The 13,630-nt window shown below is 39.4% G+C and overlaps 1 protein-coding gene across 1 annotated transcript in view; it reads right to left on the reverse strand.

Annotated features, from left to right (window-relative positions):
- TMTC4 (transmembrane O-mannosyltransferase targeting cadherins 4) overlaps positions 1 to 13,630 on the reverse strand; it is a 55,361-nt gene that overhangs the window by 11,282 nt on the left and 30,449 nt on the right. Inside the window, exons 7-10 of the mRNA XM_086482061.1 lie at positions 9,757 to 9,918; positions 8,794 to 8,996; positions 6,926 to 7,097; positions 6,710 to 6,841 (exon numbers count right to left, since the gene is read on the reverse strand). Of these exons, the coding sequence (XP_086338187.1) occupies positions 6,710 to 6,841; positions 6,926 to 7,097; positions 8,794 to 8,996; positions 9,757 to 9,918 (669 nt within the window). The remainder of the gene's footprint in view (positions 1 to 6,709; positions 6,842 to 6,925; positions 7,098 to 8,793; positions 8,997 to 9,756; positions 9,919 to 13,630) is intronic.

Consider the following 13,630-nt stretch of genomic DNA (forward strand, 5'->3'; position numbering starts at 1 on the left):
ACTTCAATACCAGCAAATAAAATTACATTTAACCTGATTCAATTTCTTTCTTTAAGAAGTTTTATAGAAGTCTATCTTTCTTTCCCTTTTTAAAAATTTATTTTACATTTTACAAAAGTCATAAGCATTACTGAAAAAGGAAATTTGATAAAGACTAGGGACAGAGTGTATGAGAAAAAACTCAGTATATACCAACCACTCAGTCTTTTATTTTTCTCAGTGTTTCAAAACATGTAACTTCTTCATATTCCATTTCTATCCCAAAAGCAGCAGCAGAAAGAATATTTTTCTCATGTAAACAGAACTGTGCAGACTGCAGAAACCTGAGAGAGATCAATTCTCTCAAGTCAAAACTTCTAATGAAATATTAAGTGTACAGATACATTTTGTGAACTGAACTAAAAAGATGTGCTATAGTCTATTCAAACTGATAGCAAAACTATTTAAAAAAAACTATTAGCATTTTCAATGGTGTATTTCTTCTGTCCTCAGATACACCTTCTGTGTGAAAGGAAATTAAGTTTCTATACAACACCCCTAAAAAATGAAGATCTCCTTGTTACATGTAGGTTTCCTAATTTCCCTTCAAGTGAAATTGTAGCTTTAGTTCCTCTTAACATGCTGGTCACAGAGAAGAAAGGAAGAGAAGAAAAACTAAAACAAACATACCAAAAGAACTCCTCAGTCTACCACAAATACCCAAGGACAAAATCAGCTCTACAACGGATTGTAGCACACAATAACATCCTGCTCTAAGAAAAGAGCCAGCAAAGGGTTTCCAGGCACACACAGTCATCTGGGAGGTGCAGGCGACTTCTGCCATACAGCCGTGTCTCACTTCACTGGCCATGACTGAGAGTTGCCAAGATTAGCCTTTAGCTCTACTCCCCCAAACCAGGTGTACAATGACTACCTGCCCTCTGCTAAGCCCAAGGCTGTAACTCTCCTTGACTTCTCCTATGACCCCTACCTACACAACATGGGGACACAGGTACTTTCTATATACCAATGGGTGGGAAGAATCTTGCCTTTATAAATGAAAGGCCAGTGTGATGTTTTAAATTTCATCTCTAGAGATGTGGTTCTTCTGCCTTTGACAGGCATTGTGCATGCCAGCCTGGGAGGGAAGATTTTCCTTTCCTGATTAAACATTTAAGAGCAGACATACCATTTCGTTATTAAATGATTCAAGATAGATATTAACTGGAAATGACGTATTACATTATGCCCACATGCTCCTTTATCAATCTTTAACAGGTTATTACTTTACTCTAAAATAGCTCTAATAGGAGCATTTCTCAGGGATGCATAACAACACCGTGTTCTCCAAAATCAGGGCAGTTAGGTAAAAATAACCTATGGTAGAACCTAGTTGGTCTCAACAGGTATGCATTTTTTAAAGTTAACATAACCATGGCACCATAGCCTAGCCAAAGAACTTGCTCTCTGGGTTTGTCTGTTCACAATACCTCAACGGGCCTAAGAAGCCGGTATGAAAAAACAAAAGCACTGTATATTATTCTACGTCAGGGACATATAGTGTTTGAACTCTTATTTAAGTGTTTAAATGGGCACACACATTTATATGAGGAAGAAAGAGAAAAAAAAAAATTTTTTTCGTGTACAAAATTACCATCAAACAGATTTTTTTCCTCAAAGCAGAGTAGGAAGAAATTTAAATGTAGTATCACATTCAGGGAGGTACACCCCCTCAGTTGGAGCACTACTGTTATCAACTATTTTATTCTCTTTTCTTAGCTGCTTATAATCACCTTTTCAGCAAGTATGAACATTTGCTGAGAAGGATGGAAGCAAAGCACAGATGTCAAAATTTTTACAGAAACATGCAGATGCTTCTGTTCAATGCCAGCTTCTTTCATCAAACACTCTTCTCTCTCCTCTACTACTGAAATTCTGTTTTCTAAATAGTAATAAAAGAAAGCTTTCTTGATCCTCACATTTCGTTTGTCAGCTAATGTTGTCTAATGGTTCTTCTGCATGACTGTAGTTGTACACAAAAAAACTGACATCTAAAATGGAATCTGTGTGGCAAAGCACTGCAGATGATAGCCCCTATACACCCGGACAAGCTCGAGAAGTGGGCCCATGTGAACCTCATGAGATTTAACAAGGCCAAGTGCAAGGTCCTGCACCTGGGTCAGGGCAATTCCCCAGTATCCATACAGGCTGCAGGATGAAGGGATTGAGAGCAGCCCTGTGGAGAAGGGCTTGAGGGTACTGGTAGATTAAAAATTGGACATGAGCCAGCAATGTGCACTACAGCCCAGAAGGCCAACCATATTCTGGGCTGCATCAAAAGAAGCGTGGGCACCAGATCAAGGGGGGTGATCCTGCCCCTCTACACTGCTCTGGTGAGACCCCACCTGGAGTGCTGTGTCCAGCTCTGGAGTCCTCAGCACAGGAAAGACATGGACCTGCTCAAGCGGGTCCAGAGGAGGGCAACAAAAATGATCAGGAGGCTGGAGCACCTCCCCTGTGAGGACAGGCTGAAAGAGTTGGGGTTGTTCAGCCTGGAGAAGAGAAGGCTCCAGGGAGACCTTACAGCAGCCTTTCTGTACTTAACAGGGGGCCTACAGCAAAGGTGGGGGCAATATTTTTAGCAGGGCCTGTTGTGATAGCACATGGAGTAATGGTTTTAAACAAAAAGAGAGCAGATTTAGACTAGATATAAGGAAAAAAATGTTTACGATGAGGGTGGCAAAACACTGGAACAGGCTGCCCAGAGAGGTGGTAGAAGCCCCATCCCTGGAAACTTTCAAGGTCAGGTTGGACATGGCCCTGAGCAACCTGATCTGGCTGAAGATGTCCCTGCTCACTGCAGGGGGTTGGACTAAGTGACCTTTACAGGTCCCTTCCAACTCAAACTATTCTGTGATTCTACAATAAACATAGCCCCCAGCAGTTAAGGTAAATTCTGCAGAAGATAATCCCCTTTTAATATATAGCATAGAAAAAGATTCTCAATATCTAAAGGAAATGCTCTCTAGATCAGCTTCATAAATCCTTAAACAGCACTAAATCTTGTTCTGTCACAAAGAGGTTTTACAAGACCTTTTAAGAAAGTATAGAAAGTAATCTCTCAAACTCTCGTACATTTCAGTATTAGCATAGCTTGTCTTTGACAAACTTGTATCTATTACAATTACTGTTGTTGCATCAAGTACAAAGTTTCTACCCTTAGTATGTCAAGGCAGACTGGTTAGTAACACATTCTGTTGGGAGTTCCTTGCTTATTACTGCAGAAAAGTTGCTACTGAATAAAAATTATGTTTATTAATTTCTATCCTTAGAAAGAAAAGCCAATAGCAGGGATAATGTAGAGACTACATACGGAATATTAACAATCTACAGTAATTTAAGTTATTTCAAATCTAGGAAAATAAAAATGGTGGCTATTTCCATGTATTTAACAATACAATTGAAAATCTTACTTCAATAATCAACAAGAGGAAGTAATCCAGAAATAAAGACCATCTCTGGATCTTAAAAACTGCCATGGCTTTGCTAAAAGGCAAGAAAAAGTAACTTGGCACTTCCAACAGTAAATTATCGCATGGCAAAAAAAGGCAGTAAAATGAGCATTTTGGGGAATAATCTTTGAAATTAAAAGAACCTCACAGCAACACAGCAATGTCTTGAAATAGCGAACAGCAGTAGGGCAAGCACTACACCTCACATAACCTTATGTATCGACATCTGCTTTAGTTGTCAGAACTTCTTTTATCATCAGTGGAGAGAAACACAGACCTAGGGTGCAGTCCGTCTGGCCTATGTCAGTCATTTAGTCCAAGGTGATGATGGACCATGTGCTAAAAGGGACAGCTTTTCCTCCCCAGTTACAAAGAAGGGAGCCTGGCTGGCTTGTTCAGATGTAGACGTCTAAAGCTAAGGAGGTAAGTCCAAGCCAGTAGTCTGATACGGTGAAACAGTAGTTACGCTTTTATCACAGCCTGTAATTAGATATATCAGGACAAAACAGTCTCTAACAATATCGCAGGCCTGGTTCTAACTCAGTGTAGCGTATATTGCCATAGAGCTCCAGGAATTAAGTCAAGCTATACGGTATGCAAAAAGGTGGTAAGAGGAAATGGAATCAATATACAGACCCTTCTGTTCAGCTAAGAAAAATACTGCCAAATGTATTCAAAATGTATACTGTTTCAGTCTAACAATCTTTGAAACCAACTTAAATACAGGACCATGCAAGTTCAAATGTATGACATACTCCTGGACATGTTTAACCAAGATCTGTAATATCTTCCTCTCTCCTTTTAAAAAAAAAAAAATAAATCTATAATATATATAACATGTATATTTAAAATATTTAAAATAAATAATTTAAAATAAATTTTAAAATATTTAAAAATCTGTATTGTGAACTTTTTTTTTGGAAAGTCAAAATCTTTGTAACTTCATTATGGTACCTATTATTTTCAATACATTTTAAAATCACCAGGCAACATTTATCAAAGTTGATCCTAAATTTCATCCTCTTGAGTCAGACGCATCAGTCACTCAAGGGGGTAGATTCACTGCGAAGCCAGACAATCTGATTAATGCAGTTTCCACACATCTATCTAAAGAGATCTTTAAAGAAGATGAGTCTTGAAAATAGAGAAGGCACTGCTGTAACTACTTGTTACTTAGAATTAAGGTATGTTTACTTTAGACGACTCACATACAGACAGTTTGGAATTGAAAAGAGCTGTACCATAAAACCTGAACTAGGAGCTGGAGCTTTTATTGCTAGTCAGGAGACCCTGGAAATTCTGGGACCCTGCTACATAAGGGAAGTAAAGCATGACCACGTTACACATATTAAAGATGTTTCAAGAGCAACAAGAAAAAGCTATTATCTGTGTTCCACCTTTTGGTCTGCATCAGCCTCCCACTGAAATAAATGAGCCACTGAAAGTAAGTCCTGTGGAGTCATTTTTAAAGGAAGTCTGCAATTTCAAGACAACAACAGAAGATCAGAACAGAACCTAGTTCCGATTTTTACATTTACCTTGTCAAAATCGAATAAATATAGCTTAGCCCATAAAGAAAAAAGAGAGATTGGCTCTCACAAATGGACTCTCTAATGCTGTTGCCTAGAAAAGTTCCCTACTACTGTGATTTCAAGGTTACTCCTACAGCAAAATCGGAATATGAGTCTACAAAACCCTCCCTGTTCACATCACCACACTTTCCATTGGTGCAAGCTGTCACTAGCCGCAATAGAGCTCAGGCATGTCTATGCGGCCCAGTGTTGACAAACACAAGCTCATTTTCCCTGTACACTCGTTGGCTTCGAACCAGCTGCATTAGTTCAGTAGCTTGCACACAGCTTATCGGCTCAAGCACAGCACTGTGCGAACACAGCTACACAGCTTCCCAGCCAGACATGGCTTGAGTCCAAGGAGCTTGGAGCACAGGCAAAGAGTGTGGATCTGTCTAAAGCACTCTTTCCATGGCAGACGGATGGAGTTACACACAAAGAAACAGATTGCATTTGCTCCATTTATAGTATGCGCTTGTCATCCAGAAGACAAGATATACTGAGGTCATCATTAAAAAGAAGATGGTTGCCTACCACTGCCACACAATAAATAAAATACAACAGCTCTTTTTCTATGTATTGAAATCTGAGCTTATTGAAAGACACCACCATGTAAATAGTGGCCATAAATGTCTTTTACAGCTCACTGCTGCATATTTGTATTCCAGTAGATGCTAAGTTTATCATTCTCTTTGCAAATTTCAGTATTCACAGGTTCTTTTTTAAAATGGTATCTTCACTTGTACTGTCTAGATACCACTCCAGATTACAGAAATCTAATCTTCTAAAACATCAATGCATATTTATTGACAAGCTGCACATACCTATTCCTAGGCTCTTCAAAGAGCCTCTCTGCTAAAATTCAGACAACATCAGGGCTCTGTGGTATGCTCCAACAGATCACACTCTCAGCTATCAAAGGACTTCTGTGGAGGTCACCTCTATTGGCAGGCTAGATTCAGTCTACTATGCCAAACACTGGTATTCAGCTCAGTGAAACATCCTATCCAGTCCCACCCTTTTACTTGTTCCCTCACTAAGCCTTGCAGGGAATATTGTGTTTTTGCTCAGTGCCCACGTCTGCAGACTAGCCTATTCGGCCACTGTAAAAGAGTGGAAGTGGGCGCAAAGACTTTGCCCCCACATCCTGTTGATTACACTGATGATATGCTGCTTTGTCCCTTACCTGCATTGGCTAGACATACCACTGGAAGGTACACAAAAAGGATTCTAAAAACATAGCATATACATTAATCAGGTGAATATATTGCTACAATTTACTTACTGTTTTTTCAGTAATTTGTTATAATAACTTGCAATTATATGCACAATTGTTATAGTAGATTTTATTAGCAGTGCATCCAGTTTGACCGGATGCCTTTCCTGAAAGTTTACTCCCCCTTCTCCCTCCCCTCCCCACTCCCACCCCCAAGCTCTGAATTACAATATTGTAATTTACACTATCTCATATTTTGACTATGCTACCACTGTAATTTAGGCGTCTGCCATGTCAACGTCATATTCTTGCACCAAGCAAAACTGTCAATAACACTGTACCACAATATATTAACTATGCATAACACATCCTCTATCCCAGATTGCAAAACACTACGGAAAAAAAAAATTAGAAGTCCACAAGTGACTTACTTTTGCATTCAGAGGGCATACAGACAGTGCACTCCTAAAAAGCTGTTCTTCTGACCTCCACTGACTGCTGCGGAGTGCACAGCGCATAACATTTATCAACAAGATTCCAAGTACTGCCAGAGCAAGGATTTTCTTAAGGAAAGAGAGAGAAGTTAAGAAACAAATGGTTCAATTGAAGCACTTCATTATCAACTTTACTGATTGTTTTGATGGTACCTTTTTCTTGGCTTGCTTACTCAAGAGACTAAATCCATATGTAAACAGAATACAATATCCAATACTGGGGAGGTAGATGACTCTCTCTGCAATAACAAATCCTACTCGGAAGAACAGATTACTTGCAGGAAGAAAAGGGATAATAAGAAATCCAAGTCCCAGTGTAAGAATTCTGCAAACAAGAAAGAGATTCTCAAATTAACCACAAACCTTAACAAAAGACCTTTTCCACTTAACATATAAACTTTATTTAAAAATTGTAGAAGAACGTATGTATGGAACAGGGCATTCAAAACCAGCCCTTGAGAGCTACTAACAAAATCAGGTTAAATTTCAGTGAGATTTTGACAGTTCATTCCATCAGGCACTTTTAAAACCCTAGCTATAATTTCCAGAAATGCAATGTTCATGCTTCCAGGCCAGAAAATAGCTCCATTACACATTAATTACATAATTCCTATTTAAAATACATAGGCAGGAAAAGTAATGGTAAAAGCTACCTGTCTATTTTTGGCACTAGTAAGACAGTAAGAGGAAAAATATAGGTCACTGTTAAAGAAGAAACTTAGGTACTTATCTTATTGAGTGAGCGTTTTCTTTCCTAAAAATACATCAATAGCAGAATCCATTGTGTTTAACCTCTTTAAAGTTAGTAATCTACACTCTTTCTACAGTCAGCAGAGAGGCACTTCTTGAGGGCAGTTTGTCTTCCTTGTTTTAGGTATCTAAGTGAGGATGAGTAATCCTCAACAGGTAACTCTTTATGGACTATACAGAGCTTAGACAACTGAGACTAGTATCTTGCTTTTACAGAGCTGACATAAGGCAATAAGAACCCTAGGTCTGTGTGAGGTGTTTGTCATGAAGGCCACAGGCACGGTAGTTTTCTATTCTAATTGATTACAAATAAATCTCTATACTGTAATGTAGATGTGTACTCTTACTCCTTTCTCATCCCCAAGAGTCCTAGGCCTTCACTATACTTTCAGTCTTTACTTTTTACTAAAAAAAATGTTCAGCAATATAGGCTTAGCGAGTGTGTTTTTACTAGAAAGTATGACATCACTTGTAGAAAGAATTCCACTCCTCTGCAAAATACTATCTGTGCAAATGAGTATGGGAACAGCAGAGAGGAAGGCAGGTGGGATGTTAACGTTTGAGGGGACAAGGAGGAAGAGGCGAAATTACAGAATGCCACAGAAAAGAAAAAGAAATTATTCAGCACTTGGAACAACAGAATGACCTAGTTGTGATTAAGCTGATGAAAAATTTTAAAGAACCGAGAAATTAATTTTGCATAAAATCCATGGGAACAGAACCTGAAAAGTTAAAACAGAAGCCCTCAGTGAGACAGAATAGTTTACAATAAATTTCTTAGTTCCTTTGGGTAAACTACAAGTTGTTTCTCAGTAGATACTACGGGTCGGCATTTTACTTTTTGACTGCATGTCCACGGTCAGCATTTCTACTTCCTTTCAAGGCACACTTCCTCTCTCTTTCATTATTAGTAGATGATTAAAGGAGATGATGACTTGTAAGAAACAGGGGCAACATACATAATTTCTTACTCTGTTCTGAGCACATATTACTTTTTACCACCTACAGTGTTAAGGATCTCAAAATGCCATTTCAGGAGAAAACTAAAGCAGTCATCCATACCTCCTCCTCCAACGCTGTTTCCCATTAGTCAGTGTACAGTGATGGGCCTAAATTGGGATAAAACTATAACGACAGCTATAAATATTTATTTGAACTGCATTTGCTAGACGCTGGTTCCACTGAGTTGTTGAAATTATCAGTAGTGGATTTAACAAAATAATACTGTACTCAAGTTGGTCAGGCATTTAAAATTCATCGCTGTCTCTTACCTTCTCTTATGGCTGTCTTCTGAGCACAGAGCTTGGCATATCAGACCAATTAGGCAGAACCAAAGTGCTGCTAGTGCAATTATCCTCCAGTCACTGACGGACTTAATGAGGGGTATGCAGCCCATTGACCAATCAAAACATAGCCACCAGGGACACAACAGCAACCATGCATTCAAAGAATAGTAGTAATTATAGTTTATAGCCTGTCAGTCAAAAAGAAAACAAACATTTATTTGATACTAAACTTAAGGTGGGGAGGCAACTTTAGTGTTTCTCACTGCTATCATTTCCCTTATCACAAAATACATCTTATTCGATAAAGAGGCCTGTTAGACTACAACTAGTTACATATCCATTTGTTGTACAGATGTGAAATTAATTTTTAATTTTTTTTAAACACAGCTAGGTGGCTCTCCTATTCAGAGCAGGGAAATGCAACTCTGTGCTGTCCAGCCAATATCCACATGTAAAAAGAATAATCTCCTACAGTAGCAGAAAATGTCAAAAGACAGAACCCACTTCATTCTCCATCTCCAGAAAGAGCCTTAATGCAGTCAGAGATACAAAGCCAAGACATACTCCCTCCAAATGCAGCAGACCAGAACTTTATGCCATTTTCTTCAATTGTGAAAGAACAGACGAAAAGTCAAGCACAGTATGTGGAAAAGGAATGACACCCAGCAAAAGCTAAATCCTTGCATGCATGGGAAAAGGAGTGAGTAAATGGAAATGTATTTCAATGTGTGCAGTGCATGCTAAATTGAATGCAAAGAATATACAAGATACAGTATTTTAAAAAAATCGCAGAAAATCATCACAGCAGCACAAGTAAAGGTGACTCATCACACATCCTGAAATGTAAAGACTGCCCACTTTACTGTTTCTTTGAAGCACAGAAAATTCAATTTGATGACAAAGACAAATGTTCTGAGCTGGCCAGAAAAAAGCAACTTTGTAACTTACTCTCACAAACAGACTGTCTGCAAATGAAGCTGGGTTGTCTACTTCAGTGAAAGCTGGTGGCCCTGTGCCCATAATCCTCCAGCGTATATAAAGTATACTGGCCCCTCCAGACATCAGAAGAGTTATCCTGAAAATCAGCCCCTTTCTTAACAGCCCAGCATTCTACAGGAAATAAAGAAAAAACCCCTCATATAAAACGCATTATTTTGTTTTCTTCCCTACATTCACATCCTTTTTGTTACTATCTCAGAAAGAAGAGCTATTCCTGTGCATTTTTGCTATTAGAGTTGACATTTTTATTACTTTTGCAGTTATTAGAAAGCTCTCAAACTTTACTATGCTTTCTATGACTAACTACAAAATATTTTTTGCAAACATTTTCATTTCCTTCTCAATCAGAAAACGAAACTTTATTTATTCAAGAAGTCTCTCTCCTACAAATCTTCAGTAACTCTATAGCTGAAGTAGTTTTACACAGCAATTTCTGATAGGGAATTTGAGATGAATATCGCCTTTAGTACATGGCATACAAAATTGATCTATCTTTTCTTTTTAAAATGGAGGATGGTTACTTTGTGAACTTTGTTTTAAATAGCTATATCCAGTTGACTGCTTATCATGGGATGTTTTTGTCCATCTAGGTCTCTTTAGCGGTAAAATTACACGCATACAAGAAAGTTGCATAGTCAGAAACTAGGAGGAATTAAGAAACGGAATTAAAATTTTCACAATCGCTAACTTTTTTAAAAAGCTAGTAACAGACAGGCATCCAAATCACTTTGTTCAGGCTAAAATTACCCAAGATCTAAAAAGAAATCTGTTTTATCTACATTAACTCAGTTGATTTACATCAGATTTTATAATACACACCTTAGGGCCTAAAGAAGGGAATTCACATAAAACATAGAGAACTGACGTCACAAAAGCTGAATTTGACAAACTTCCATTTTTTCCTACGTGAAGTATAAGACACTTTCTCCAAGCACACATTAGTTTCATAAATGAAAAGAAATCCACTGTATACTGTCGAGGTTCTTCAAGCTTTGTGTCATGGTGTAAGCCCACCCAGCCAGCAACTTGACACCCCACAGCCACTCACTCACTCCTACCCCCACCCCCAGGGCAGAGAAAATACAACCAAAAGGCTCCAGGGTCGAGACAAAGGACAGGGAGGGCTCACTCACCAGTTATGGTCATGGGCAAAAGACAGACTCAACTTGGGGAAATAACATCAATTTAATTTAAGCACCACTAATTTACCAATCAAATCAGAGTAGAATAGTAACAAAAACAACCACCTCTTAAAAACACCTTCCCCCCATCCCTCCCTTCTTCCCAGGCTCAGCTCTGCTCCTTAGTTCTCTATCTCCTCCAGGGAATGGGGGCTGCAGCCAGGCCATCACACCTTGTTTCTGCTGCTCCTTCCCCTGAGGGGAAGGACTCCTCACACTTTCCCTCTGCTCCAGCATGAGGTCCCTCCTATGGGAGACAGTCCTCCACAAACTTCTCCATTTAGAGTCCTTCCCAGGGCACTGCAGCTTTTCACGAACTGCTCCAGCATGGTTCCCTTCCGCGGGGTGCAGTTCTCCCAGCAACAGGCTGCTCCAGTACGGTCTTCTCTCTGAGTCATAGCCCTCTTCGGGTGCAGCCACCTCTGGCATGGGGTCCTCCACAAGCTGCAGGTGGGCATCTGCTCCACCAGTGATGTCCACGAGCTGCAGGGGGTCAGCCTGCTGTCTCACCATGGGCTGCAGGGCAATCTCTGCTCAGGCACACCTCTCCCCCTCCTTCTTCACTGACCTGGGTGTTCACATAGTTTTTTCTCTCATGTCCCCCTCCTCTTCTCTGCTCCCAAACAAAAGACCTGCCTAATAGCTGGAAGATGCACCTGCCCTGATAAAGACCACAAGGACTGGGGCCTTGCCAAAGGCAAAGATTGGAATTTTCCAGCTGTTAAAACCCGATCACTTTGTTTACCTTGCCTTTTCGCATGCTTGCCCCCAGCTAATTGGAACTGAACACAGGTCAGACTTAACTAAAAGTCGCTCCACCGGAAAGCCAACTGGAGTTGGTCCTCCTTGGAGCAGTGGGTTTGTGGTCTGGGACTCTCCCCTTGTATCAGAACACTGACCAAGGAAATTTCCCAGGATTGAGCAGCCTCCCCACCCCACCTTTGGTGAGTGAATACTTCTTTGGGATATATCCTTAAGTCAGCCCTCACCCCTTTAGGGCAAGTGATTCCATTTTCTGGGTACCCTTCAGTGGGAGGTTCTTCCCCCTTTTGTAAGTGAGTGCGTGCACATTTCGGATCATCTTTCTAAAGGAACTACTCGTGAAACTGCGGAATTCTTAAGTCAAGTTGTGTAGTATTATATTGCTGCCTGACAACCGTCAGAGTGTTGGATGATTTTTGGTTGGAATAAATCTTCATTTTGAGTAGCTGCTTTGTTTTGTGGGTGCCTCTGCCTGGCATCCAGGCTTGTGGTTTTCTTAGGTTTGTCAGTGTTTTGAGTGACTACTCTGTTTTGTGGGTGCCTCCGCAACAAACAGGTTTTTCCCCTCTTAAGTATATTATCACAGAGGTACTGATCAGCTCAGCCTTGGCCCGAAGCACATCTCACTTGGAGCTCGGGAGCTTCTAGAAGCTTCTCACAGGAGCCACTCCTGTGGCCCCTGCCCTGCTACCAAAATCCCACCACACACAAATGTAACACACTTCAACAGTAGAGACTGGAAACAGAATCGTCAGTAATTTTAACAATATCCCTGCCACAGCTTTGAGATGCAAATCCAAGCTTCCAGCACCCTGCCCAGCTAGCAAATGGTAAGTCAGATAGGACGTGAAGGACATAGCTTCTCTCTGACCCTATATTACAGTGCTGTAGGGGTGCCTTAGAGCCCTCTGAAACCTGATGGCTGAAAGTATTCTATGCAGCCTCAAGTCATTAGAGAAGCAGAAGATGGAAGAGGAGAGTTTCTCTGAAATGAGAGATCATTTGGGCCACTTTTCTTTCCATTCTACACATCTGAAGATGAAAGTATCAGTAAACTATGGATTTTTACATGGAAGAGTTGACTGGATCCTAAAAAATATGGTCATATGATCTCTAGTAATAGTTTTCCTTTATTCCTACCTTCCTCCCTTAGTCTGATATGCTTCTATTACCTTTAAAAACCTACCTCATAGTTATACATGATCAGTTGTATCCTCAGTGCACACTGATTATTATTACCTATTATTGCAATATGCTGATTAGCAAGCACCATCATAATTATTTAGGAGATCAATATTAGTTATTCTCTAAAATTATGGAAAAGTTAAGTTTAACAGCAATATTCAGATTATTTTTTAATATTTGTAGTTGACAATGGAGTTATCATAAAATATTTAGCTGAATGCCTAAGGATAAAGAAGTTTGTAATGTTGATTTTACATAAGTTAGCCTTTGTGCTCAAATGGTTTCTTACAACTTACACATCTCAGTAATCAAAGTCACTATAATGAAGATTATAGAAAAACCATTCCTAAAAACTGGTTTTGGAAGAGAATTGTGCTACGAAGGAAAACCATATAGTGACAATTTATAACTGCCTTATGACAGATTAACTACACAAAATCTCTTATCATTTAATTTCATCACGCAACTTCTTAAAGGCCAGATTTCACAAATAGCCACAAAAATCTCTCAGTAGGCAGAATTTTAAAGTGGAAGAAGTGTTATTCATATCATCTTTGATTTAAAGTTAACTGAAATCTGTCAAAAAACTGAAACTTGTCTCAATCAAGAAGAAAAAAAATCTGCAAGTAAGAGAATTTAAGATCTGCCTTTCAACAAAACAAAACAAATCTTAGATACACTTCCATGAAAAGAGC

This window comes from Leptosomus discolor, chromosome 1, assembly GCF_034619465.1.
Source record: "Leptosomus discolor isolate bLepDis1 chromosome 1, bLepDis1.hap2, whole genome shotgun sequence".
Lineage (NCBI taxonomy): Eukaryota > Metazoa > Chordata > Aves > Leptosomiformes > Leptosomidae > Leptosomus > Leptosomus discolor.